At 54.8% G+C, this 27,490-nt stretch overlaps 5 protein-coding genes across 5 annotated transcripts in view; 3 read left to right on the top strand and 2 right to left on the bottom strand.

Moving 5' to 3' along the window:
• Positions 1 to 59: 59 nt before the first annotated feature.
• VOLCADRAFT_91563 (uncharacterized protein) lies at positions 60 to 4,182 on the bottom strand (the record flags this gene model as incomplete). The annotated part of the gene is made up of 6 exons (XM_002951055.1): positions 60 to 1,233; positions 1,724 to 1,769; positions 2,783 to 3,112; positions 3,332 to 3,596; positions 3,768 to 3,873; positions 4,121 to 4,182. The coding sequence occupies 6 exons, from the start codon at positions 4,180 to 4,182 to the stop codon at positions 60 to 62; spliced, it is 1,983 nt and encodes a 660-aa protein (XP_002951101.1).
• A 1,045-nt stretch (positions 4,183 to 5,227) lies between these two features.
• On the top strand, positions 5,228 to 7,956 carry VOLCADRAFT_91564 (uncharacterized protein; the record flags this gene model as incomplete). Its single annotated transcript, XM_002950956.1, has 3 exons — positions 5,228 to 5,328; positions 5,935 to 6,154; positions 7,882 to 7,956. 3 exons carry the CDS (start codon positions 5,228 to 5,230, stop codon positions 7,954 to 7,956), a joined length of 396 nt encoding a protein of 131 aa, XP_002951002.1.
• Positions 7,957 to 8,279: 323 nt separating this feature from the next.
• On the top strand, positions 8,280 to 9,382 carry VOLCADRAFT_91565 (uncharacterized protein; the record flags this gene model as incomplete). Its single annotated transcript, XM_002950957.1, has 3 exons — positions 8,280 to 8,288; positions 8,699 to 8,815; positions 9,134 to 9,382. 3 exons carry the CDS (start codon positions 8,280 to 8,282, stop codon positions 9,380 to 9,382), a joined length of 375 nt encoding a protein of 124 aa, XP_002951003.1.
• Positions 9,383 to 10,155: 773 nt separating this feature from the next.
• On the top strand, positions 10,156 to 25,632 carry VOLCADRAFT_91566 (uncharacterized protein; the record flags this gene model as incomplete). The annotated part of the gene is made up of 18 exons (XM_002950958.1): positions 10,156 to 10,220; positions 10,336 to 10,441; positions 12,479 to 12,695; positions 13,746 to 13,939; positions 14,591 to 14,986; positions 15,708 to 15,851; positions 16,316 to 16,699; positions 16,745 to 17,627; positions 18,207 to 18,277; positions 18,796 to 19,101; positions 19,402 to 19,410; positions 19,698 to 20,039; positions 20,535 to 20,986; positions 22,053 to 22,132; positions 23,910 to 24,067; positions 24,533 to 24,597; positions 25,064 to 25,164; positions 25,418 to 25,632. The coding sequence occupies 18 exons, from the start codon at positions 10,156 to 10,158 to the stop codon at positions 25,630 to 25,632; spliced, it is 4,188 nt and encodes a 1,395-aa protein (XP_002951004.1).
• An 880-nt stretch (positions 25,633 to 26,512) lies between these two features.
• The window catches only part of VOLCADRAFT_91567 (uncharacterized protein), a gene marked incomplete at both ends in the record, with an annotated part of 2,971 nt that continues 1,993 nt past the window's right edge, over positions 26,513 to 27,490 (bottom strand). The window contains one exon of the mRNA XM_002951056.1: positions 26,513 to 26,818. Within this exon, the coding sequence (XP_002951102.1) occupies positions 26,513 to 26,818 (306 nt within the window). The remainder of the gene's footprint in view (positions 26,819 to 27,490) is intronic.

Below are 27,490 nucleotides of genomic sequence, written 5' to 3' on the forward strand. Positions count from 1 at the left end.
TAATACCGCAATTTCCACCATGCACGACCCGCCCTTAAAACATCTTCGTTTGCAGCTACTTAAACGCAAAGCAGCTGCATGAGGCTATCGACATCCTCGGCCGCTGTATCGTCCACGGTGCCTGTCGGGGCATCCGCAACGTACCCTCTGCTGCCATGCGGATTGTTCGCGAAAGCCATCTTGCCATTCAACACGCCCTGCTCACGCGGCTGGGATGAAATAGACAACGGCGGCGACAGCCAGGTACCCAGATCCTGCGCATTCTCAATTGCGCCCGGCGCCGAGACCAGGCAAAGCGCTAGGAGGTCACCTAGGTCATCCGTCACCGGTTCCTTGTTCACGCTCTCACTGCTATCAAGCTCCAACGTAGCCGTCACCGAGGTCGAATCACCAACACCACCATGAAATACCGCAACCTTGGTCTCAGGCTCGTTCCCAAACACGTTGTTGGTAATACAAGCTGCCGACTTGACAACTCCGCCAGGCACCATCGAGTCCGCAGGTTGAGGTTGCGAGAGCTCCTGGTAGATGTTGTTATCGTCGTCATCCAGGGGATGCGCCAGCGCAGCAGCTGTCTCTGGCACATTAGAAACCGCGTAAAGCAAACCTTCATCACCGCCAGAAAGGCCATGAGCAGCTGCCACCGCTTGCATTTGCTTCCATACGGACTCTCGTACTAGCACATAGTATTTCATAACGCCGGTAGCCTCATCGAAGCCCTCCACAACCTCTGGGTTTGGGCCATACACATCTTCTACATACATGTAGCTTCCGTAGGCGTCCATGACGGCCCACTTCTCATCCACTGTTGGGCAGAGCTCGTGGTAATAAATGACCTGGTCGTCAACGGCAGGGGCTGCTGTGGATTCCAGAACGGTACCTTGAAGCTGCTCATTTACACTGACTTCAGCCACCTGAGCCTGTTGCTGATGCTGCTGTTGCACCTCCTCCTCGGCGCGTTGGCTCGGGTGCCGCTGCTTGGTATCGGTGATAAAAGGCGCCTCGACAGAGACTGCCAAAGCGCTGGTACTCCTTAAATTGGCCGAGCCAAGATCAGCAGCGTTCGACTTCGCCACCGTCGATTGCTGAGCAGCAGCTGGAGCCGGGAAACGAGCTGGTAGGGAGGCCGCTTGTATCTCAGGGAAATCCTCCTGGGTGAGAACAAAGGTCTGTGATTTCTCAGATAGATGTACGTCGTTGTCGTCTTTCGAGTCCAAGCCCTCTGCCTTAAACCTGCAATAAGAGTACGCGTGCGTGCGTGGGAAGAGATGAATATGATGATAACATAATGCAAGCTAACGAGGAAAACCCATGTAGGCTGGTAAACTTCCAGCAAAGGCAATCGCAAAGCCACAATAACGCCGACAATAATCAACTCCCATTCCTGATCTGTTGAGCGTATGTAACAAAGCGGATGCGCATCTGCGAAGGCCCTGGATGCGCATCTACACTGGATTAAGATCACACATCAACTTCTTTAACTACCAACTCCTTCGCAGCAGTAAGGATGAAAAGAGCTCCTATGGCGAGGCAAAGTGGATAGGTCTTGTCACATTACCCCACATTACCTTTTTTCCATGACAAACAAAGACATATCCGAATTTTCCGACGAAAAATCATCATAAACATTCAGACGGTATTTGGACAAATGTTGTGCATACACATCTGCAAAGCATCCGTTCAGCAAAAATGTTTTTGTTAGAATTTTGCAAAAAAAATCCACCTCGCACTCAAGGCAGGCCAAACTGTAATGACCTGCTGGCAGCCTCCTGTCGTGCGTTTGATCAGTAGCGTTGAAGGCGGAATGAAAGTGCAGCGGTCAGGTTAGGTATCCTACTGGCTGCCTGGCTTCCGTAAATTGCATCATGCGCGATACTAGGTCGCCACCCCTAATCTATCCTTTTCTTAACACATCTAAAGAAAATCGGCACCCATCCTATCTAGCTCGTTGATAAAGCACATCCTCGGCACAGAATATTTATCAGCTTGCCTCCTTGTCCTGAGCACCTTTCCTATGTTGAGTAATTTTCATTTGCCTGATCAATTATGAGGACATGAGTTGGTTATTTATGAGGACATGATTTTACTCAATAACTCAAATAATTTGCCACCGGATCAGGGATTTTAATCTAAGGAGCCTATCATCAAAATGGTAGGCCGCAAGCAGTAAAGGAATCCCGAGCTTAAAGGCCTAGGAAGTAGTAAAACTTTTAGTTATAGGGGTTGCTTATAAAAAATTTGTGGTTTTATAGTTATATCGGTCATAATAATAATAGCGTTTTGGGGACGAACTCCACACACCCACTTACTCCTAAAAATAATGTAATTCCGTAATCCCGATAGTTTCATGGAAGCTGTTATATATATGTGGAAGCAGTCGAAAGTAATAATAGTTGGCATCGGACGAAATCACCAACTATGAAAAAATTTGTCTGAATAGTTGGTGGGTAAATTTTGGGCTGCGGACTAATATTTGAAAGATACTGACAATGAAAAGGAGGAACAGTACTGGGAATCCAGTTTTGCTTCAAAACTTGAACCTTATTCTCTTTACGGATGTTCCATTGCTACCAAATATTTGGGCGAAAACGCTAGGAGAATTGATAATTCAGAAGAACCTTGACTTGCTGTAAATTAGCTGAATTTTACCTTTGAAGGGCAGCAACACCCACATTGAAAGTAAAGCATTTTCACAGAAGTATTCATTTGGATTCTGGCTTAATACTTCCCTTCGAAGCTTAAGAAGGGAAACGTATCCAAGTCAGTCCACAGGCACACTCACCTCCAAACTCTTTATTACTCTTTGCAGACATGACCTGCAGGCCGGCGCTGACATTGGTATTTGAGAACGATGCACCATTGCTTGACTGAAGCTTTGAGCCCCTACCCACAGCTGCCTTTGCTTCCGCCTGCAGAGCCGCAATCTTTGAGCGGTCGATCGTGGTCAACTTTTCCGGTCCGGTCCAACCAGGAATAACGCGCTGCCGTACTACCGAATCCGGCGGCATGGCGCTATCCTTGCTAACAGTCAACGGTGTGCCGTTCAGACGAGCAGCAGCGCCGCTGCCGGGGACCACCACGCTAACACAGCTGGCCGGCACTGCATTTGTCACTGCACAACACAACATAGTAGTAACAAAGGGGACGATAGGTCGTGGCTGCAGGACATTGACGCACATAACGTGCCAAATTAACAGCATTGTCATCATGAACTAACTGCTTGGTGTTAACGGAAATCCTCATTTTATGATGCGTGCAAACACAGCTGTCGACATACGCAGCTGGCCGGACAGGTTAAGGACAGGGAAAGTGTATTGCTGGATGCGCTTACCGGGCTTGATGGCCTTAAGCGGCACCGCTTGGCGCATTGGGGCCCCGCCGGCAGGTCGCATAGCTGCTGTAGCTGCGGCCACACCCGGCTTGGCCTCGGCTGGCCCAGCCTTAGCTGCGGCAGGTTTCACCTTGGCCGCGGCAGCCGCAGCTTCGACTCGCTTCTGCTTTTTCTTCAGATTGACAGGCTGACGATGATGTGTTCCAGTTATCCGGCCGCCACACCGACTGCCGTTGTCTAAAACTGAAGGACACTGATAGCCAATCTGCAGAGGGTCAGAGTGTAAACCCATAAATGGAATCAATGCTTATGTTTGGATAGTGATGAAGAGACTTTGCGGGCCAAGCCAGAAGACTACGATAGGGAACAAATGCAGTCCTTTGCCGGCTAACGCAACTGACGGGGCTAAGAGAGACCCACATACATCTGCACCCACCAACAAGTCCACCCGCGATTTCAGCGACCTCAGATACTTGGTAATGCATTCTTCGTGATACGCGTGTCCACTTGACGGGCAGGCAGCATATGAGCACGTAAGCTCTCTGAGGTGAAGGGTACGGTGCAGCATTTATTTCTGCTTCATCAAGATGAATGCAACCAAAAGAAAAGGATAATAGAAATTCACGAGGTTTAGCATTCGCTCTCGCCTCCGCCGGAGTTACCAGTGCGCAAACAGCAACATAAGCAAGGCAGATACACCATGAATTGACAATACTATACTCCACAAGCAAAGAAGCATACTGCTATTTTATGATTAATCCATGTTGCAGCTAAAGACATAGGCGTTACCTGCGATACTCATCATCCGTCACCCCCTCTGAACAAATGTGGCACGTTTGATTCTCAGCCATCGCTGCTGCCGATGAGGAATCCCACAGTCAAGGAAGGAAAACTCTTACTCGCTGTGAACTTACTGATGTTAAATTTCACTGAAAAAGGACATTGCTGTAAATTGCATATAAACAAGCTAATTGCATGACTTTCTATTCGTGAGGTCCAGCAACCAGGCCGCAGTACTACTCCTGCCGTATGGAGCTTGCCGTACTGGGCAGCAAAATCGTCGACAAGATGAGCACTGCGGCAAATGACAACGATAATCAGGACAAACATGCACAGAATCCTTTATTTATTCAACTACTACATAATGCAAACATTGCGTTTGTCGTTCTCCCGGAATTCGGGCATCGCTTCGCTGGGCACCTCAGAGCCTGCACTTAAAGCATCTAACTACGTAAATCCATGACTTCTTGTAGCACTGATTACGGTTCCAATCCAAGGATGCGGAGAGTTTAGCCTGGCAAAACGCACTCCGAACCTCATGGAGGAACTGTCGACCGTTTTAAGGACCATTAAGGGCCCATGCAGCTCAACGTCATAGCCGTTGGTGCTCAGAAATGCCCATCCAACGGCGATACCGTAATATCTTCAACCCTACTGCATTGTTGCATGTAACTTCAAGACTAAGAGTTTCCCTAATGGTCCTTAAGACGGTCAGTTCCTCATGAGGTTCGAAATGTGTTTCGAACTGCATGGGCACAACCTGACCCTTATCCCCTTCCGGCTGTGTTTCTGGACAATCGAGGTAATCGTTCTGGTCATAAATCCCTTATGGAATCTAGGGTTTTACGGCTCCGGGGAAGGAGAATCCAGCATATGAGAACATTCGGCGACAGTTGTGCTTGGTTGGGGCCCCGTAACGGGAGCAACATGGTATTTAAGGAGGGGGTAACAAACGCTTCCGAGGAGGCATCGAAGGGCTCCTATCGGAGGGTACAGCTAAGACCCAACGTTAACGAGGTGACAGGGTGATTCCTTTCTCGTCGCTTCAAGGGGTCCAGAAAGAGTGCCCAATAAGCCCATCCCAATACGGCAGTCCTGGTTAAGGTATTGCAAATTATGTCGAGGCCAAAGATGCTTGAACCGGATGCAGCAGCGGTCCAGGACTGTCCTATGAGCGATACATGGTGTATCCTGCGTATTGTTTACACAGTACACAGGTGACCCAAGCCTTTTGACAACTGCGGCATAAGCAAATTGTGGGCACTGCTGAGCGACTCGGGGGAATGGTGAGACTCTTTTGCAACGAAGTTCACAGTGTGAACTTCGCACAGGGAATTGTGAGGTTGGCTGTGCTTCCTCATGCTTAGGAGGCCTGCAAAGTGATAGTCGGCTCTTGGAAGAAGACATCTGGGCACACCCTCGTTCTAATCGTTTATGCGGATGAGGTATTCGCGTTATGCATCTCCCTTGGCCGCCAGTATTTGAGGCGTCAAGCTTGCTCATTCCGGGCGTCGAGCGTTTGGAGGCCAAATACAGGCAAATCTCTCGTACGGTACGTAGGCCCCGGCAAACGACTCTTCGAATGGTTGAACTGAGCTACCCGAACACGCCATGGGGGGCGCCCCGATTCTGCTACTTCGAAAATCGCGCTGGAGTACAGAATGGTTGCTTTGCCGATGTCCTCTCTTAAGCAGCTGCCTGGTGCGGGCTTGGCCGCGAATCTGCTGTTGAATCAGAGAATTTGGTGACGGACATGGGCCTTCAAGAGGCCAGGGCGATGCTACGCACCAAGGCCGCTCCAGCTCCCTTGACGACAACCCCAGGTGGGTGGTACCCCTGGCCCCCCTTAATACCCACACACCATCAGCAGCCCTACCATGCAAGGAAATGATCCAACTTCAAACCGGGTTAAACGATGGCGGGCCCCCAGGCGGATCCTTGAAGGCTTTATTCCAAGCAGCGAGCCCTAGTGGCATCTCAGCTCACTGCTTCGTGGAGTACGCGGTATCGCAGTGCTGTGCTGCCAAATGGCAGCATCATTGCGTAAGTAGAGGACCTAATACGATATCCCGGAATCCTACCGATGTATATGCCTGTGTTACATTTCCCCCGGGAATTGGGGTTGCCCATTGCACCTGAAGCGGGTTTTGCCCGATAAATCTTCCATTCCTTCATCCCACATAAGTCCTGCACAGATGATCCGAATTTGTTAGATCGAGACTGATAGCCGTACGTCATCCTGGCTGTGTACCTGATCCAAACCGCCTGGTCCTTAATCAATGGCTGCTCTCACGGCGTGTCATTAGGAAATATATTCGCTTACACATAACAACACGCGGGATGAGTCTCAATGCAGTGCATGAACTGTTAAAAGCCATGGCGCGACGGGGTTTCACCCTCCTCGATGTCGCTCTGTCGACGAGGTGTCTATGCACCTTTTGTATAAACAAGACCGACAAGTTTGCGGCTGGCGGACGACCACAGAGCAACAGAGGTTGCTAGCCGCACTTGAATCCCGTAATCCATCCCTGCATGCGTATGATGGGATCACATGACCACCGGCTGGTGTACTGGAGGAGCCGGGGCTCCACGCATGTGAACCGCAGCAGGCAGGAACACGAGCAGCTTAGCCATGTAAAGGTGCTTGCACAAATGCAGCAGCCTTCACGCCGCGAACTGGTCAATGCGCAGCTGGTCTGCGGCAGAGTGTTCACTAGCTCTCGATCTCTCCACAAATCCCATTACGGTGGTCAGGTGCTTCCCCACTGAGCCTGAAGCCGCCCGAGCAAGCCCCCTTCGAAAGGGGCTTACTAGTGCTTAATAACGACCCACAGCCGATGTGGGCGGGCTAGGGAGTAGTCAACCGCTGGCCACCTGACTCCTTGGCATTCACCCCACATGCACGCAGCATTCTGTCCCGAAGTTGTGTTGTTCGCTGTGACTGTACACTGTACGCCCTGCCACCACATGACTTGTGCATGAAGGATGCCTAATCAGGCATGTTCATGAACACGTCGTCACCTGCCTCCTGCTGCTGTACAGTGACACAGCAACATCCAACACGACGTATGCGTGGCTGAGCTTTTATGCATTAATGTGTATGCATGTGCGGCGGAGATGTGGCAGATGTAGCCAGCAGGCTGTACGGCAGGGCACATGGTCAGCCTTTGCTCCTGCTCTGGCACTCGTTGCTGCTGCTGCTGCTGCTGCTGCTGCTGCTGCTGCTGCTGGTCAATACGATACCGGTTCGCAATGCACAGGTACCCGTCCCGTTCAGACAAATGTCGCCCATAACACGTCAGGCGTACATCCTAAATAAGTAGGGTGCATCGTGGGGCAATTGAAAAGTTCCTGAGGGCGACGTCTTTCGTTTCAACTGGTGATAAATCTTGTAATCGTGTGTCACATGCCCTTGTGTTTCAGAAGCTCAGAACCGTAGCAAATTAATGTATCGTCAGACCGCGCACATAACACTGGCGGAGGCGTTTTGGCAGAGCTGCTATGAGGGTAGTTGACAGGTTATGTTGTCGCTGGCCGCTGGAAAGAGCTCTCGAGAAGCTGGCAGAGCGCCTTAGCGTGTATTCATGGACGATGTGTGTGCCGTACTGCACGACAGAGGGTACTCGTCGCATTCATGGTGTGACAATTGCACGATGCGGTTGTGACCGGTTCCCGTGTTGGCCAGTGGCGCAGTGCACAGCACGCCAAGGACTGCCAATGCTTTCATTCTGTGATTGTAATTGTCGCACCGCGGTTGTCCATCAATGCAGGTGGGCCGACCATTTCCCAGAACCCGCCAGCAGGTCTACTTGACGTCACGACGTGGATCCTGCGTGCAGCCTTAATTGCAGACATGAAAGATGTTCTCTCCTTGGGTTGAGATGAGGCAGCTCAGGCTTTGTCCTCTAGGAATGAGCGATATGTAGGGCGGTCTCAGTTTTCTGGGGATGCTTTCATTCTTTCGTCACCCCTAAGGCTGCCCGGACAGGGGCGGGGCTCTGTGGACCCCTGCCACATGTGTTTCGGGTTGTGTGCGGCCGACTCGTGTGTGCTGTCACTCGAAGACAGAAGTCCGTCCGGATTTGGGCTTGACGACCCTGACTGACTTACATAGAGATTTCAACCTCACGGCTAGGAGTTACTCTCCGTCCTTTTTACATATTGTAATATGCAGAAGGTAAGCTTTAAGTTGGCGTTAAAGATTAAACAAAGCTTTGTGCTGTGTTGCCAGGAAAGATGTAGGAAATGCGGAAAGGAGGTTGCCGTAACTGCCGGACAGACACTCTTCGCAAACTATGCCCACGCTGTCCACGTATCACATACATCGCATCCTTTCCTTTTCAGTTTTTTAAGATTGTGGCGAAAATTATAACTCATATGACATAGAATGGTCCATTGTGACTATAGAAGCCGGCCATCACTCACCACGCAACCCCCACCCGTGCTGCGTGTGCGGATTACGCCAGCGCATTGTTTTCATGGCCACAAATGCAATTGATACCTTACACGAGATCAGTATAAGCCCTAGTGAGGTAAAAATTATGTGCATTGGGCGTTTCGGTGTGAAAAAACGTTCTACGTGCACAGCATAAATTCTTTCACAAGGCCAGCTTACAGCTGCAGCACCTGGCAGTGATAGGAGCCAGATACGGCATGCTGCCGCACATAACGCCACAGGAGAGTGCCAGCAAACTTGTACGGCGGGTGCGTGTAGAGCGTAGGAAGCGAGTATGCTTGTTTGCAGATTTGGGAAAATCGATACAGAACCAAAGAACGAGTCGATTAAGTGTGACAGGGTACTTCGTGCACGCCCAAATCCGAACGGACTTCTGTCTTCGAGTGTGTGCCTAGTGTACTTAATTCCAATATGAAGGGGAAGGCTCTGGGTCGGGTGGTAGGGTACTCTGGACTGAAGTTCCAGCAGCGCTTACCCTGGCTTCAGTGGGATTTTACATTTTACTATCAGCTATTCCGCGTACCTGACCAAGCTGATTCATGCCTATCCATGACCTCCACGCCCAGCCATGCCGTACAAGCGCTGGGCCGTACAAGCGCTGGGCCATACAGGGGTCCGGGCCTAGGTGGTTGGTGATTGACAAGGGGTTTCTGCAGTTTGCAAGCTCCCCTTTTATGGCCTTCATCGGGGGACATGACCGCAGGCAGCTGCAGTGGCTAGGTTTCCCGTCAGGAGAGCTCGTCATAAAAGGGGCTCTGCTTGTTTGGGGCTTCCAGGTACATCTTCAGGACTTTCCTGGGCTATATAATGGTTGACTACAAGCAGCATTGGCTGTCCGAACTAAGCCACAGTGTAACATCCTTTATTCCTGAATCTCCGGATGATTCATCGGCGTTCACAGACCAAGACAGATGGACGAAGCATGGAAGGGCATGGGTTAATAAACCACAAATTCTGGTGAAACTAGGGCTCGTTTGGGGGACAAAAATGTAATTGTTGGAATGGCAGCACGCCATAGCTCAGCGGAATCCTGCGGCGGATGGCTTGAGAGGCCAGGTGAAGCCACTACGGCCGCCCCGGCGCATCTAAATCCTATAAGTACTGCGTTTTATATTGCTTACCTGTTCGTATGGTGTGGCGATGTCACGGTGTCGCCATGACGTGCCTCGCTTGGCACTTAATCATCCATGATTCCATGCTGATTTCCAGTAGCTATTAATAGCATGAAATACAAAAAATATTTCTCTTCAAAATGAGAGCATTCAAAATTATTGTTTGGTGCCTGTGATTTTGCATCCCGCTAAGTTCAACATGAGGACCTAGCTGGATGGTCATTTAGCCTTACAGTTTTCGCTTTAAACGCTTGATAGGAGACTTAAATTATACAATGAATAAAAACTTAAGCCATCCTGTACTCAATAACTCCTGACGCATTCCCGCGCAAGCACGGGCATTTCGGACGGAGAGTTGGATCACACTCTGCGCCAAAAGCTGTTCACCTTTTTGATTGTCAATTTTAGCTTTTACATCTTAGGCTGGCCTTGGAGCCTTTGGACTTGGCTGTGGGAAGCGTGTGCAACTTCATGAAATGCGCGCCGCTGGAGACTTGGCTCTTGTCACAAGTGAAAAACGCATTACCTTGGTGAAAAGGATGTGAGTTGAGGGGAACACGGCCGTCTTGCGTTTACTTCTCGTGTCTTTGGTGCACGCCCATACAGTCATTCACGTGTGATCCTACCTTTTGCGAACCAACTTTGTAATCCTGTAGAGTTGAGGAGCTACAATGCATTGCTGAGCTTACAGACGACAATGTGGACGTTGTTTCAGTGGTCGGACAGCTGGAGCGGGAGGCCTACAACTCTGCCTCGAACATGGTGAGCTAACAAAACCGCACTTGAGAAAATGTAAAAAGAAATCATATTTGGAATTGGGATATTTAACTCCACCACAGTGATTTTCGCAGGCCCAGTAGAAAGGTCTGGCACGCTTTACAGCCCATTAATCATTTGTGACTTCCCTTTCACAGCTTGTTATCAATGCAATCTAGGAAAAAGACGGCAGGCAAATGAGCCAGCAGGGTGGCTTCCTTTTCTTCGACGACCCCCCGACACCTGGAGAGGGAGAGGGCTTTCCCTCCTGGTACAAACCTTCAAAGATAATTACATATTTGTAACCTTTACGAAACGGAAATGATTCTACTGACGGCTTGCCTTGCGACTGTCCAACTCGCTTGGTGTTAACGGTACCTTGCCGAGTCTTTTCCCAAGTAAAAGAAATTCGATCATAGACACTCATAATAAATTTTGAGGACTGAGGAATAAACTTCCTGTCAATGGTTTTCGGAAAGTTGATGCCCTACCTGCAACGGTGATGACACTTTTGTCAGGTCGCGTCAAGAGACGGCCATGGCGCCGCAGTTCCCCCTCAGGACGCAAGCAGAGCCGCGTTGTCGGCCCTATCTAACAGGAAACGTCCCTCACCTATGCAACGGCTTGATACCGAGCGCATCTGCCTCAACTGCGAAGGCCCAAACCTGCAGAAACGTGACAGATGACCCTTTCCGCCGGGTTGATGCCTTAGGAAAGCTGCGGCGCAATTAGAGCGGTGAGGAGCGGAGAGACAGGGATGCAACCGTACAGCCCATGCTGATTGTGTTGATGAACGGGCATTGTCGTGCTACAGGGCGCAGAGCCTGTAGCGCACGGTTGCAGCTACGGTAGCGCAATCGGTTGTTACAAGAGGGTGCCTCCACTTCCCAGGTCCTTCCTTAGTCTCAGTCCGGCCCTCGTATCGCATCATCAGCGGGCGGTGCAGCTTAGAAATTTGCCGATGGCTGAATATCATGCCGGTGAAATCCACAGGCGCGATACACCTTTTTCCTATTTAGGGGGTTCGTTTCTGGTCCAAAACAAGAAATGATTTTCCAGACCAGGCGGATAAATTATTCTTTAACCGTGTTCCGCTGGGGTCTCCGAGCGCCTAGATTCCCTGATAACAATATAAGGTAACTCCGAAGCCGGGCGCCGGGCCTTATGTGGTTCCTTGGGACGAGAAACCTTTTGAGTATCATCCTTCGCCGCATCCCCATCCAACCAGAAATACTTTAATGCCCTTGTGGTTAGGGATCTTTCCAGAGATATGAGTTTCTTCGTTTCCCCGCCGGCGTGAGCCGGCGTTTGGCGGGACGGCGACGTTCTGGCCCAAGGAATGCGATTGTACGGCCGGACATGGGCCCATTCCCTTTTTCAGGGCCCAAACCCCCGGGATTATTGTAAATTAAAAAAATGAACTCCTAAATAAAAGCACAAATTTAAAATGGCCTCATTAAGCAACCGGTTTTTCACGGCGGGGCCTCCGCGCCGCCACACATATTCCTTTCGCTTATAAAGCACCCACCTCGCATCGCCCTGGGTTATCCCCGTGAATCAAAGGGCGAGCCCGTTAATCAGGTGATTCCGAGTTTGAGGAATGAGTACTTTCATAGGCACAGTGGCGGGTCGGAAACAGGTAAAGGCGCGGATGTTCTCCGTATCCCAACCATTATTGGTAACAACCGCACATATTTAGTGGCCAACAGAATTTGCCAGACAAAGCCAGGAAACAGCAGCATCTTCTTTCCCGAATTGAGTCAAACCACCGTCACCGCTCGCAGCACAGGCGGTCGTGAGGGGCACGTGTCGCACGTGCTTTTAGCGAACAACCCGAGCGAGGCAAACTGGCAAAAAACGTATGCACACAGCTTTCTTTTCATGCAAAAGTACAAACCATTACCACTATCAGCCATGTCGTACATATCTTTGCCATGGTGGTGGTGTAAGCCACTCCTGCCATTAGCTAATCTCTTGTTGCGTCGTTGCCCTGGTCGCATTGTGCTTGCCTCGCCGGTATTCACCCTCTCCTTTCCCCCCCAGGGCCAGTACTTCAGTGCGCTGGGCACACGCACCACCCGACTGCGAGTCCTGCTGCTTCAATCCGCTGCTCGTGCGGCAAGCGAGGCAGGGAACACCGCCGCCGCTGCCGCTGCTGCTGCCGCTGCCGCGGCGGCGGCGGCGGTAGCAGAAGAGGACGCAACCGCCGAACTGGATACGTGGGCGTCAGGTGGGGCAAGTGCGGGAGGCACCAGTGGCGGTGAGTCAACACTCGTGCCCACTCACGCGGTTGGGGGGCTCGAGGCAGGTTAGGGGTTAGGGGTGAGGTTCGGGATAAGGGGGTGACGCCAGGCGACCACCCTAGCACCGGATTACGTGACCTGCTTTCGGATTGCGGACCTTGTAAATGGAGTCGGACCGGGCCCAAGCATATGCATATGCAAATCTCGGTCCAGATTGAACGCATTCACATGCACATGCACATGCACATGCACATGCACATGCACATGCACATGCACACGCCTCAAAGCATGCGTGCCTTTCATCCCGACGGACGGGTTGCAAGTGCGAGGGCTGCGCTGCAATTGTGCCGCCCCGGATGCGAGTCTGCCGCCTCCTGCTCAGAGGAGATGAAGCTGTTGTGCCGCTGGAGGCTCCAGCAAAGGATGAGTCCAAGTTACACATGCGTGGGGCTATTTGTGGCTGCCCAGCTACATTCAGGGTTTTGTAGTCCCATTATTTCAACGTTCATCCATGTCTCATAGTCGCTCTGTCTTGCGGTTTGGGTGCAAAGTTGAGATAATGTCTGTCTTCGCTTTGGCGAGGGGAGGTACGGCTTCTGCTTGTGTAATGAGTACGGCACTGCTACTTTAGTAGCGATTCTCGCACAGTTTTATCGAAAGCGCAGTAAGAAAAGAGACGTTGATGCAATGGACCTCTCCCCTGGGCTCCACCTCAGAGGGGGAGCGGAAGTGTACATGCCCCTCTCCTGCCCCTCTCCTGCATGTCACCTCCAGCCAGGGTGGTTTTGCCCTCTTCCACGCATGACTGCTCAGGGGGGTATCTCCCTACCTGGACGGATATGCATACGCACGCACACGGCGACACGTGTGTAGCGGAGGTATAAGGCCCATGTGGTGTGAAGGGAATGAATTGCTTATCCCATCCCTCGCAATGTAAAGAGTACGAGAAACTGTACGTGGCTGTATGTGTTACGTGTGTATGCCGTCCATGGCGCTTGTGCTCGTCCAGTGGCGCTTGGGGCCGTACAGCGTCTGGTGCCGTACAGCGTCTGGTGCCCATTAAACAGGCTTGGTCGGTGCTGGCGGGTGGCGGAGGAATGGATTGACGGATGTGTGGGTGGATGGGCAAGCGGGCATGTGGGGTACGCCGGCCGGCACCTTCGTCCGAGTCCAAAAGTCTGTCGGCACAATATCGGGTCGCAGTGCGCGGTCTGCATCGGCTGACAGTCCTCTGGAACCCAATGGAACCCAATGGGATCCAGTGAGATCCACTGGAATCCACTGGAATTCCCGATTGGAGGATCCTTTCGGATCCAAGGGGATCCATGACGACGCTGAGATTCATGGATTAAGTGAATGGAGGTTACCTTGGGCAGCGCTGTTGTTGCAGTTGTGGGCTCCCTGTTTGCGTGTCTGTCTTTTCTCCCCGGGGTCCTCCCACCTTCCTTCCCCAGCTGCTGGACAGCTCCCACCCTCCCTCATCCTTCCTCCGCACCTTTCCCTCCTTCCCGCCCTCCCCTAATCTTGCGCCCTAGGGTCAGCAGGGCAACTCGCCCACGCCCCGTTGGGGGAGAACCCGCCACAACCCCATCAAGATGTCGCAGCACGGCGGCCGCAGCAACGCCCTCCACCAGAATGGGCATTGCTTTCACTCGGGCAGCAGCAGCAGCAGCAGGAAGCCATGCGGGCCCTTGAACAGCATTTCCATGAGCCACCTCCGCCTCCTTTTGCTGAGTCCTTACCTGGTGGTGGAAGTAATTCGGCTGCTGCAGATCACCAGGGCATGACGGCGACTACGACGGCAGGGGCGACGGCGGCGGCGGCGGTGGCGGCTGCAACGGCGGCGGTCACACCTGGCGGAGTACCCGGAACTGAACCCTCCTTGTTGCTGCTGCGGCACGCGCAACCGCAGGACTCGCACCAGGATTTACCTCGGGAGTTAGAACAGCAGGGGGGGGAGGTCGGAGCTGGGGACGAAGGGGAGAAGGAAGAGAAGGGGAGTCAGTCCACGGAGGGGTCCTGTACGGCAGCCCCAGGGACCGGGGCAGGTGTCGCCGTTCCAGGAGACGGCGGTGGCAGCAGTACAGGCGGCGGCGATGGCGGCGCCGGCGGAGGCACCATGGTCCAGCCAATGGACCCGTACCTACTGTCGTACATGTACGGCGGCATAGCCAGTAACGTCGGGAACAGGGCGGTAAGCGGCAGCTTGTATGTGCCGACCCCCACAGACGCCGCTCTAGAGGCCGCCGTCGGCGTCGGAGGGTTGCCGCTGGCGCCCCCCGCAGTCCCACCGGGATTGCATCTTCAGGTGTGCAGGGGAGTTGCAGCGGAGAAGCGATCCTGTGTGTGCGTGATGGACCCATTCCTCATACATGAATTCATTTTGTCAATGGACCCACCATCGCCCTAAACATATTGATAATATCCTTCATTGCTATGTGCTTTCAAGCGGGCGGGTGGACAGGCATGTGACAGGAAATCGAACTGTGAGACCAATTGATAGGCACCAGCACATTGCTCGCAGCAAGCGTGTGCATGCGTGTATCTGTGTGTGGGCAACCGGCGATTCGGGATCTGCTTGCGTGTAGACACACATGTATTTAGGAATGCACGTCGTCTCGCGGGTTACATTTCACATACCGGGCGATATTATTATTTCTGGTAGCTGCTTCCCGGCAATATTCTAAGGATGTGATGATTAGGGCGGCGAGGCCAGCACGGCGCTGTACGGGATGGGGGCCCAGAGGCGTCCCGTGGAAAGGAACCCGGCATTTAAGGGGACCCCTGGGAGATTGAAGCTGGGTTAGGCGGCACACGCATTAAGAGGGGACCTGTTACTTGTCACACAAGTATGTCGAGTCCTGGTAATCACGGCGGCTAGATGTTCCTACAATCGGCCACATGACTTATATGTACGACAGTGCTGCTGTTAAAAAGTCTGTTTCGTCAGCACATGTCCCGGTGTATCGCTCAAATGGGAAAATTGGCTCACACCCTTTAGGGACCGTATGGCGTTGCCTTGGGCGGAGGTGCGAATGGCGTCGGCAGCGGCGCTGGTGGCGCCGTCGAATGTACTGGCGGCGGCGGCGGCGGCGGTGCTGCCGACGGCGGCGGCGGCACCGCCGCTACGGCTGACCTCGGTCCGACAGCCGCTGTACTTGCCGCCGGCGGCGGTATAGTTTTTGTGTATGATAATATTCACCAGCTCATGTCGCCTGGCACCCGCCGTAGAAGCGGAGAAGGCAGTAGCAGCGGCAGCGGCAGCGTGTCGTACAAGCCGCTGCCGTTGCAGGCGCAACCATTGCAGCAGCAGCAGCCACAGCCGTGGCCAGGTCCTGCACAGCTGCTACCGTCGCCGCAGGGCACTGGCGATGGAGCCCGGGACGGTGCAGGTGCAGGTGAAGGCGAAGGCGAACACGGCAAGCATGCTGCCGTTGGCGGCAGCGACCGGGTGGGCGGGCCTGGGGGCATCGGCGCAACGCTTCACGACAGCTGTCTCAACCCGCAAGCTCTGGCAACAGCGCAGGCCTCGGCCCACACTCCGACACGGGCCATACACCCTCTGCATGAGTCTGCGATACCCGGTATCGGTGCGGCCGGCGGGGCAGGCAGCGACACTGACCCGCTTGTCGTACAGGTGGCGGCGGTGCCTGCAGTGAATACTTCCACTCCGGCCGCCGCGGGAGAGGGCGGTCAACAAGCTGTGGTGTCGCAGTCGCCTTTGCATTGTACGACGGGTACCGGCGCCATCAACCCAGGTGCAGGGCTCATGCCATCGTCACCGCAGTCGTCACCACAGCAATATCAGCAGCAGATGCAGAGGGACCTGACGGAGGGGGGATCCCGTCACAGCCCTCTTGCCATCCGCCCGCACCTCTACCTAAGGCCCCAGCAGGGCTCCGGTGGTGAGGCCGGCCTCGCCCTTGCCGCCGCCTCAGCTGGCGTCGTCACTGGCGCCGGCAGCAGCGCCCTCGGACGCCCAGATCTTAGGGTAGCGCCAGTCGCGCCCATTCTGCATACCGTGAGTTCTCCTGCTTATGTCCCGGCATGGCCCGAGCCGCCGCAGCAGCAACAGATACAGAACCAGCAGGAGCGGAATACAACGGCACTGGCCCAGATGACCAGCTCCAGTCCTGCCGGACCGGACTTCATGCAGCCCAGCGAACCCCGACGAACGCAATCGGCGCTTCAACCACAAATACCGATGCCGTTACGCAGCAGCGGTGGCGTCGGCGCTAGCAGCCGGCCCAGCGGCAGCCAGATGCCGTGGCCGCAGCCCGTATCCTCACAGGCGCAGTACACTTGGCTACGACCTGCATCAGACTCGCAAATCCTAGGACTGCCGCTTCAGCAGCGTCAGTGGCCAACTGGTTCCCAGCCGCTGCCGCAGCCATCACTGCTACTGCAACCGCTGCACGTGGGCGCTGTGAGCGGACCTGGACTGCGAGGGGCCGTACACCAGGTGCAGATTGAGGACCCCCAACTTGCGACTGCGGGACGGGGTTCGGCGACGGCGGCGGTCGCGGCCGCAGCGGCAGCTGTGGCGAGGGCGGCAACAGCGGCTGATGCACTGGGCGATGCCGACGATGTAGGATACGGCGCCGTCGGAAATGGCCAAGACGCCATGTCCCAAGCTGGGATGCTAGGAGGGGCTCTGGGAAGCTTCAGTAACAGTCCGTCCGGATGGCCGGCGGCGGTGGCGGCGGCAGTGGCTGGGCCGCCGCCGGCGCCGCAGCCTCCGCTGGCGGCTACGCTTGCTGACAACATGGAGGTGTCGGCGCTGCCACTGCCCTCAGTTGGCGGTATTAGCTCCGTATCTGCCATGATGCTGGATGCCTGCGGATGGGCGCCGGAGGTGGCACCGGCAGTAGGGCCGTCCGCACCCAGCGCAGATGGTACCATGCAGACGTCCTCCGACGAACTGGCATCGCTGGCAGGGACCCCGCCAGGTGCGGCGCGCAGGATGGGTTCGCCGTCGCCACTGCTGGCCCCTTCCTCAATTAGCAACGCCAAAACTCGGCGGCAGCGACAGCAGCAACAGCAGCAGGAGCAGCAACAGCAACAGCAGCAGCAGCAGCAACAGCAACAGCAACAGCAGCAGCAGCAACAGCAGCAACAGCAGCAGCAGCAGCAACAGCAGCAGCAACAGCAGCAGCAGCAGCAGCAACAGCAGCAGCAACAGCAGCAGCAACAGCAGCAGCAGCAGCAACAGCAACAGCAACAGCAGCAACAGCAGCAACAGCAGCAACAGCAGCAACAGCAACATGGCTTCGACCTTCAGCAGCAGCACCACATGCAGCTTTTGCAACAACAACAACAACAACAACAACAACAACAACAACAACAACACGGTTTCGATCTTCAGCCAACACCCCAACAACACGGTTTCGATCTTCAGCCAACACCCCAACAACACGGTTTCGATCTTCAGCAGCAGCACATGCAGTTTTTGCTACAACGGCAGCAGCAGGAGTCAAGTCGGGAGGAATGGAGACAGTGGCTCCTGCAATCGACACAACACCCTGCAGCAGGCGGCCTGGGGGTCCCGCGGGCTGCCTCGGGGCTTATTCGGTCTGCAAGTGCCGCCATCCCGCTTGATGTGGGTAGACTAATGCGTTTTCTAGCTACCTAGCGCACGATGTGCTGAGGCTGCAATCACGCCTTTATAACGCAAAGCCGATAGCTAGATGCTGCCATGCACGTATGTACGTGTGTGTGCTTAGAGATGGCTGGCAAGGCTTAAGAAGGTCTTGTCCCTTATAGGTCGAAAGGACAAGGTCAAGGATTTATGGCCTGCCCAAGGCAGTTGCGGTGCATGGGTGCAGCGACGCTGGGTGCTGAGTTCGGCGTCGCCCATGCAACCTCTTTCGTCCTGGCAGCCCGAGCCGTCAGCTTTGCGTTTCAGTAAACCGCTCTGCATTCCACCAAACCTCAGTTGGTTCATGTCACCGAAACCGGCCCACCCACCAACCCCCACTACTTCCGAAACCATTTTACCCTTTTCCGGGTCCCCTGTTTTCTTCCCCCTCCCTCTCAACCCCCTCATCCTCCCTCCTCCTCCCTCAACCCCTCAACCCCGTTACCCCTGTTGGACGTGTATGCGGTCTCCCTCGGCAGCCTCCGGAACACCGCCTCCAAATGGCTGGGCCCCTGCTCCGCCAGCAAACCGCTCACCCCTTGATGCTAACACCGCTGGCCCAGTCGTCGCATCAGCAGCGGCAGTGGCAGCACCTGCAGCAGCCTGATCAATTACGCCCCTTCACGTTTAGCCAGTTGGCGCCGCGGCCGCTCCAGCAGGACTTCGGGCAGTACTTATTGGCGTCGACCCGCGGCCTGCTGGGTCCTCCTGCCGTTACTGCATCTACGGCTGCTGTACGGCCGCTCCAGCAGATGCAGCTCATGGCGAGTCAGTCCCCGATGCCTGTGAGCCCAGAGCCGGTCCTTAGTGCAACCCAATTGCAGATGCAGATGCAGCAACAGCACCTGGAGCAGCAGCAGCAGCAGCAGCAGCAGCTGCATCAGCAGCAGCAGCTGCATCAGCGGTCAACCCCTTCCCAGGCGTGGCATGGCGTGCAGGACCAAATCATCCCCGCCAATGGAGTCCCATTGCAGCTGCTGCACAACTCTCAGCAGCAGCAGCAGCAGCAGCAGCAGCAGTTCCCACCGGCTGCCCTCCCTTCGCAACGCCCATCCGGCACCTACCCGGGACCCTCCCCCTCACAGGGCCGCCAGGTGCGAATACGCTGTCCGGCTAGTGGAGCAAAAGTGTGCTCGTAAGGCGATTTGGTCACGTTGCTGGTGCATGCTCTCTCTCTCTCTGTGTCTCTCTGTCTCTCTTTGCGAATGCGATGCACCTATAGGGATGTATGAATTATGAGTTGCAGTTCTTTAACACGTGTGGGAGGGGTTGGAGGAAGGCCGAGGAGGGGCGAGGAGGGGGGATATGCGGGGGAGCACCGTACTGTTAGGTGTATGCGGCTGCTGCAATGGCCGGTGCCTTGCCCGTGTCATCACCGCAGGCCAAGTCACCTCGGGGCAGCTGGGAGACCCGGTCGCCGGCGATGTCGATGCTTCGGCTGAGTCTCAACGGAGCGCTCGCTAGCGGCGGTGGTGGCGGCGAAAGTGGCGGTGGCGGTGGCCAGCCCGGCGCCGGCGCTACTGCCGCCCATGCAGGATTCAGCGGCAGCAGCACCACCACGTCCCAATCAGGGAGTGCCCCTCCGCAGTTCTCTGGCCAGCTCTTGCAACCGCAGCCGCAATCGCCAGCTGATGGGGCCCTTGGCATCGGGGCTGGCATGTACTCCGGTGCTGGCGGGCAGGCCTCCACCGCACTGAACATCGACCAGCTTGTTGTACAACAGGTGAGTGAGGCGCGAATCGAATAAAGTAGGAGGGGGTGATGGATGCCCTCTGGAGGCGGTACGCGGATTGGGGCCACGGGTACGTATTTGCGGTACACGAAAAGTCCCGTGGGTTGCCATGAAGGCGGCACACACCCACGTGTGTTAATGCGGCACTTGACACCCACGAGGCTCTCACAGCCCCATTCTGCCACACGAGGCTTCCTGTTGGATTCTGCTGGGTGAAACACAGTTTCCTTTGCAGCAGGTTTATGTTGACGATGTGTGCGAGTACGAACAACTAACTGTTTGGCAGCAACTGACTGGACTGACGGGGTTGAACTGACCGAAGGTCATGTCGTACAGTGGGACACGGGTCGCGCGCCGAGCCGAGCCAAAATCGTGTCGTGCTGGCCCACACTGATGCATCGTACTGACCCACACATCATGCTGACCCACGGGTCTCTGACACCTCCCGAGCCTGATCTGCTCGGCACGGACCCCGCATTGCCACAGGTCCAGGAGACCGCAGCTGCCATTGTGTCACGAAGCCAACGAATGAGCAGCAGCAGCCTAGCAACCGTGGGCCCTTCCAGCACCCCGCCACTCCTGACGTCACCCCAGCCCAGGCAGTCCCCATTACCACACCCAATTGCCACCCAACCGCTGCCTTCGGCAGCGACCACCGCTACCACTGCTAACATCACCACCACAACCGCCGCCGTGGGCGGCGCCATCAGCAGCCTTGGTTACGGCTCTCGGCCCACAACGCCCTACCTGGCATCTTCTCCTACCCCGGCGGCCTCATTCACTGGGGCGGCTGCTGCCTCGTTTGCCATCGGCTTGGAGGGCCCCACTGCTCCCCCTGCTGTCACCGCCGCGACCACAGCCAGCGCCGGCGGCGACTGGACCTCTGTCTCCATGGACCTGCAGCAAGGAACACCGCAACCGCCACTGCAGCGTCCGCAGTGGTTGCAGGCGGAAACACAGCTGCAAATCGGAGAGCAGCAGCGGCTTCGGCAGATGTCCCTGTCGCCGTCGCTGTCGCAGCTGCTGCCGCAGCCAGAGCCGCAGCACCCCCCGCCGCCGTCGTCGCCACATGCATCAATACAGCAGCAGCAGCAGCAGCAGCAGCTGATGCAGCTGCAAGGTGGCCCCGTCGATGCTGCAGACAGCCTGCCTCACATGACGGAGGCCTCGTTGTACGACAGCAGTATGGCAGATTCACTGCTCTTGACGTCCACCACGCAGCTGCAGCTGCAGCAGCAGTACCTGACAGGCGGCTGTAGCGGCAGCGGCAACCTAGGCTTCCAAGGTTCCTTACAGCAACTGCAGCAGCAGCAACTACAGCTGCAGCAAATGCAGCAGCAGCAAATGCAGCAGCAGCAAATGCAGCAGCAGCAAATGCAACAGCAGCAAATGCAGCAGCAGCAACTGCAGCAGCAGCAATTGCAGCAGCAGCAATTGCAGCAGCAGCAACTGCAGCAGCAGCAATTGCAGCAGCAGCAACTGCAGCAGCAGCAACTGCAGCAGCAGCAATTGCAGCAGCAGCAACTGCAGCAGCAGCAATTGCAGCAGCAGCAACTGCAGCAGCAGCAATTGCAGCAGCAGCAAATGCAGCAGCAGCAACTGCAGCAGCAGCAATTGCAGCAGCAGCAATTGCAGCAGCAGCAACTGCAGCAGCAGCAATTGCAGCAGCAGCAAATGCAGCAGCAGCAAATGCAGCAGCAGCATGAAGTGCAGGAGTTGCTCCCAAGCACTAGCCATGGCATCAGCGCTATGAGTGTCAGTGTTGCTGGCGGCAGCGGCGGCGGAGGCGGCTGCTCTGGCGCCATGTCAGTTCTCTTGCCTGGATGTCTCGGAGCGGGCAGTCCCATGGGTCACTATTTTCCTAGTACTTCATCATCGAGGATGGGCGGACTGAGGCTGACCGGGGTTTCCCAGGTTCCCGGGGCGGGGGCGGGGTCGGGCGGGGCTGCTGACCCCGCTGACTCAGACGGCTCCGGCCTCTGACGGCACTGCCACCGCCGTTAGTGAAACGGCGGCGGCAACGCCGGCGCTGTGGAAGGGCGGCACGTCACCGGTGGCGTGGGGTCCTCAATCCCCGGCGGCTGGTGAGTGGCAGTACAACCCTCTTGATGAGCCGTTGGACTCGCGGTCCGAACCAGGAAACGGGCAGCGGGAGCCCTAGGGACCGCAGCCGCCACTTGGGCGCGGTCGCATGCCGATGCGACATGCCGTTGGTACCGTTTGATGTGGTACCTACGGATGCAGCTGCTGGAAACAGCGGCGTGGTGTTGGTAGCCGCGGCAAGAATGCCCTTGCCAGTTTCGCAGGGGTCGTGGTTGCGGCTGCGCGTCGCCACCGCTGCCTTTTCGCCGTGGTTCGGCGATATTAATTTCTAGCGGAAATGTTCTTTCTTTTTGCTTTTTCTTCCGGAAGTTGCAGCGACAGCGATAACAGCGTTGGACCTACGGTGGTGGCTACAGTGGTGGAGTCGCCGGGGGCTTGGCAACCGCGGCGACGATGGGAACGCGGAGAGCGTGTCGCGACGGCTCCGAACGCCCATCATCACCAGGTTGGGCGGGGAATCCCTCTTACCAAATGCCGACACCGCGCGGCCCGTCGCACGCCAGCAATGCCGTCGCAAGCGGCTGTCAGCGCGGACAGGACACTGAGGGAGGAAATCGCTTACAACGCAGCAACCAGCATAATGAGAGAGAAAGTTATGTGTAAATGTCCATGCGTCTATCTGTCCCTCTGTCTTTTTGTAATCTGTCCATCTGTCTGTCATCTGTCATCTGTCCGCCTGCCTAGCTGCACGCGCCCACTTGTCTATCTGCCCATCCGGGTATCCACTTGTCTATCTATCCGCCTGCCAATCTGTCTGTCTGTTTAATCTGTCTTAATTAGGAGGGAACACCGTGAACAATGTCTGTACTTGTCCGTCTATCTATCTTATTTTCTATCTATCTATCTTTATATCTATGCATCTATCGATATACTTGTCTACCTGCTGTTCATGCGATCAAGGGGAAGAAGGGTTCATATGCACAGGAAAAAGGCGACAGCAGCTGAGGATTACATCGGCGGTACATCAAGTTATGGTCAGGAAGCCAGAGCTGTGGCCACCGGGCCGCACTAGGAAGAGCGGGAAGTTCTCCATGTATGCCTTCAAAGCATTTCATCATTACTTTTAGTGGGAACGGCCGAGTGCGGTGACAGTTAGTGGTTGGCGGTTGGCGGCGACCCCAGCGTAAGGCAGGGCGCCGGATGGCGGGAAAAGGGGGGAAAGGGCGAGAGCAAGGGGAGAGTCTGTTGGTCTCTTAGCAGCGGGGCCCCCAAAGCTCTGAAACACAACATGGCGGTGTAGACTCTAGGCCCGGACGCAAATACGCAATGACTAACTGTGCAGCTACAGCATTATTTGCAAGTAAATGCTCGAATAAGTTCAATCGATCTCACGAAGGGAAGGAGCGAAAAATCTCCGCATTCGCTCTCGTGATGATGTACCCTCGAAAGGGGAGTTTCATTGGTTGGGCGGGACTACCCTGCAGATAGATGCCGCAAATGCTTGCCGCATGTTGGACTGTCACGTCAGTTGTCTTAGGTACAGTTGCCTTCCTTACAGTGCGTTTTACTGTGCCTGTGTTTGTGCATGTGCATGTAGCATAGGCGATGCACCATAGGCCGGCGGTATTATGCGGTAGGTTGGACGGGCGCTTGCATGCGGCTGCCGCTGGAGCCAGCCACGCTAGGGTTGGCCACTACTAAGCACGCATATTCTGCAGACATTCACATCACTGCTTCGTCTCCGCGCGGCGTTTACACTCTCGGTGATGGGCAGTGCCAGAGCCGCACAGGGCTGCTCTTACGTTCGCGCTGCCACAGCGGATGCTGCCACTGCTGCCGGTTTACCATTAAGGCAGTACACGCAATATTCTCCTTGGGGACTGGGGCTGTACTGGCGCTGTACGGGAAGATCGCCGGTTTACGTTTATAAGCGGTTTACGTACGACTGTGATCCAAAGCAAGGGGGTTGCCTTGAGGTGCGGGAGCGCAGCAGTGTTAGTTGGTCGGTTGTTCCTTGCGGCGGTGTTTTCCACATGTGCAGTCAGCGTTGTTTGATGCAGCTCTCTTGTCAGTGTTTTCATCATGCATGTAGAAGGGAGGAGTTGTGGGGGATGAAGGGCAGACCGGGCGCATGGGCGGGGGCCTTATGGCGTCCCATGCCTTGTGGCATCTCATGACTTTGCATATCCCCACCTCCATTTCGCAACAATTACATACATGCATGAATGTCGCATTGCAGGCTTCCCAAACATAATCATGTATCAATTTGTCCTTCCCTATCGCAGTCTTAGTCGGGATTTCGGGGTAAAAAGGCACGGGGGTGGACCGGCCTGACTACTTAAGCACACGTGTTCGAATCCGACGGTGTGAGGCGCGTATGGGTTTGAGATTTTGTTACAATGAACACCGGACGCCACCTTTCATATGCAACGCATGCAAAGAACTCGAAACAGTCTTCCCCGCGGAATGCATTCTTGGCGGCAATAGCTGTTTTAGGATATGTACGGTAGGTTTCCATAACCTTGCCAGATACGGATGCATTAATCGCCTGTCCCCGTGAGATAGGAACTAGTTTGCGTTTGATTCGATTTGCTGCTAATCGAGTTGAGTGGCGTGCTGGTTGGCTTAGGGTTTGGATGTTTGTCAGGTCAGTTGATCCCTTGCCGCTTGAAGTCGGTTGAACGGGAGAAAGGCGGCAACACCCCTCTTTCCAAACTTGCCATCCACGCGATGTCACGCAAATGGGAAAATGGCGAGTAGATGTTATCGGGGTATTGGTGTCGTAGGTACGTAGATATCATCAGATCACACAGCAGAGAACAGGGCATCAGGTGCACATCCGATTGAGTGTGTATATGCATGTGTGCGTGTGTGTGTCAATCAAGGGCAAGGGTACATGTAGGTTTGCCACAACATGGTTGTCCTTGGTAGGTGCTGCGATATCACCCATACACCATCCATTGCATTTGCAGTGAACGTCCTTGCGGACATATATTTCCTATTATGGCCAAGTTCTTCGTAATAACGCATATTGACATGGCGGTAGGGGTGCCTCAAGGGCAAGGTGTGGCAGGTAGGGGGCGGGTAGGCCGGTGGTCCACGTACGCCTTTTACGACGGTAAGGGCGAACTGGGAGGAGTAAGGGTTTTGCGCGGCATAACGTATGGAAGGAACCGCGGTGCATAGTGCCCTCAAGAGTCTGGGGTTCGGGCGCTGTTGTGGCAACGTTGCGCTTTCCGACTCCGGCCAAAAGAGATGTGCTGTCTCTTCAGCCGCCTAATGAAGACTACGACCGTCCAATACCTGCCACTGCAGCTGTTCGGCAGGCCCTGCTTCCCGGTTCATCGTACCCAGTTACATCCCCCTTTGGGCTTTGATGCACTTGGGTGATCTTCCTGTGACGCGGGTGGGGCTATACATTTCAATTCGGTCATCATCATCATCGTCATCATCATCATCACCACCACCATCATCATCATCATCATCATCATCATCATCATCATCATCATCATCATCATCATCATCATCGTCGTCGACATAACCCACCACAATAACCTCATCAAATTTTTACCGCCGCCATGCTTCTGATTATTGTGATTGTATCGCGACAATCGCGCTGTAAACATTTTAGGTAAGGTAAATAAAGTGGGTTGGCCTTGGTGAGTGCTCATTAAGACGATGTACGGTTTGGGGCGGAGTTGGGGTGTCGCAGGCAACGTGTGTGACCGCGGCCTGTGTTTTTGTTTCCTCCGGCTCGACAGTGTGGCGGCCTCCTTCTCCGGACCCGCAACTTCATTCAGGCTCAGGATGCGTATTCATTAACCGTTCACAAGGAGTACAGAATCAAACATGCCGTACAGCGGCCCCTGCCATTTCCGTAACTTCTTTCGGAGTAGTTGCCAGGCGAGTGGGCCGCTTACTACGTACACTCGCCCATTGGGGCCACCATTGGGAGATCATTAGGGTTTTTACACATCCCCCTCATGGCATCGGGATTGAAGATTGTACCTAATAGGCAGAGTTTGCTTGCTAAGTTCCCTGGTCGACGAAGTTAGGGATTGAGCTGGGTCGATTTATTAATCGTCGGTTGTTTCGCTGGTCTTTCGTTTATATGTTGGTTGGTTGGTTTTTACATCCCGATAGAGTTTGGTGAGTCAGTCCGGGCCAAGCACATCATGTTGATGGAGGTCAACGCCTGGGGTGGTGAGCATGGCGTGAAAACGTTGTGAGCCAGTCACGGAAGGTGCATTACACGAAAGCTGTACGTGGGTCACCATGTCTGTTTTATGTTTGAGGACGTGTCATGTCAAGGCGGCCACTACCGGGTCCAGTCGGCTGGGTAGTCATGGGTATGAGCTATGGAGGTAATGTGTACGGTGATGTAAGGTGTCCTGTAGTACTTCAGGGTTTTGTTGCAGTGGTTATTTCACACGACGGCCAGCCGCCCTTCTCCTGGCTTGACGGATGGTGGCAATGGCGGCAGCAGCCGCATCAAACCTCGCCCGCGGCGTGCTTGCACGGGCCCAGGTGGCGGGTTCTAGCTGAATAGCCCGGCCCTTCTTGCCAAGCTGCGGAAGGCTAAAGGAGTAGGCGCGCGGGATAATTCCTGGTATTCTTGTCGTTGTTGTCCGTTTCTCATCCCGGCGACCCTTATACCAGAACATGAGGCGCGGGTACACGCCGAGGAACCGATTGCGTGTGTTAGATCTCGGCCTGAGCGTCGTGTGCTGCAGCAGTTGCTGATGGTGCACAACAATGCCGGATTAGCCTTGAATTCAGTTAGCCACTCGGGTACTCACTGCGTCGGCACCCAACGACCCTACCCAAACAAAGTCGCTCAGGTCATGCGCAAGATGAATGCCTCAAAGCCGCCCAGACCAAGACCAACCGCCACAGTCCCCCACTCGGACGGACAGATGCTCCAGCAGCGCCTGACAGCAGCTTTTCCCGGACAAGTACCACTCAGGATGGACCCGCACACTATCATCTGGACCGACGGTAGCTGTATTAAATCGGCTGAAAACAACGGCCAGAACAAGTTGGGTGCGGCTGCATACTGTGGACCCACCGGAAAAACGCTGCACATCGACCCAGCGGGCGAAGGATGTACGAATACCATTCAACGGGCAGAGCTGGCAGCAATACGCGTAGCTCTATCAACCCAAAGGGCGGTGAACATCACCTTAACAATTGCCACTGACTCGCAAGCCTCACTGGATCTAATCAAAAGAGCAGTAAACGATCCGAGTAAACTGCATATTTCCAAGCACAAAGCCTTACTAATGGACATCGCCGACCTACTGTACGAATGCGCCCAACAGAACATAACCGTTCACTTCCTGAAAGTGAAATCGCACACAGGCCTTGATGGTAATGACAAAGCTGACAAAGGAGCAACA

This window comes from Volvox carteri (genome assembly GCF_000143455.1).
Source record: "Volvox carteri f. nagariensis unplaced genomic scaffold VOLCAscaffold_21, whole genome shotgun sequence".
NCBI lineage: Eukaryota > Viridiplantae > Chlorophyta > Chlorophyceae > Chlamydomonadales > Volvocaceae > Volvox > Volvox carteri.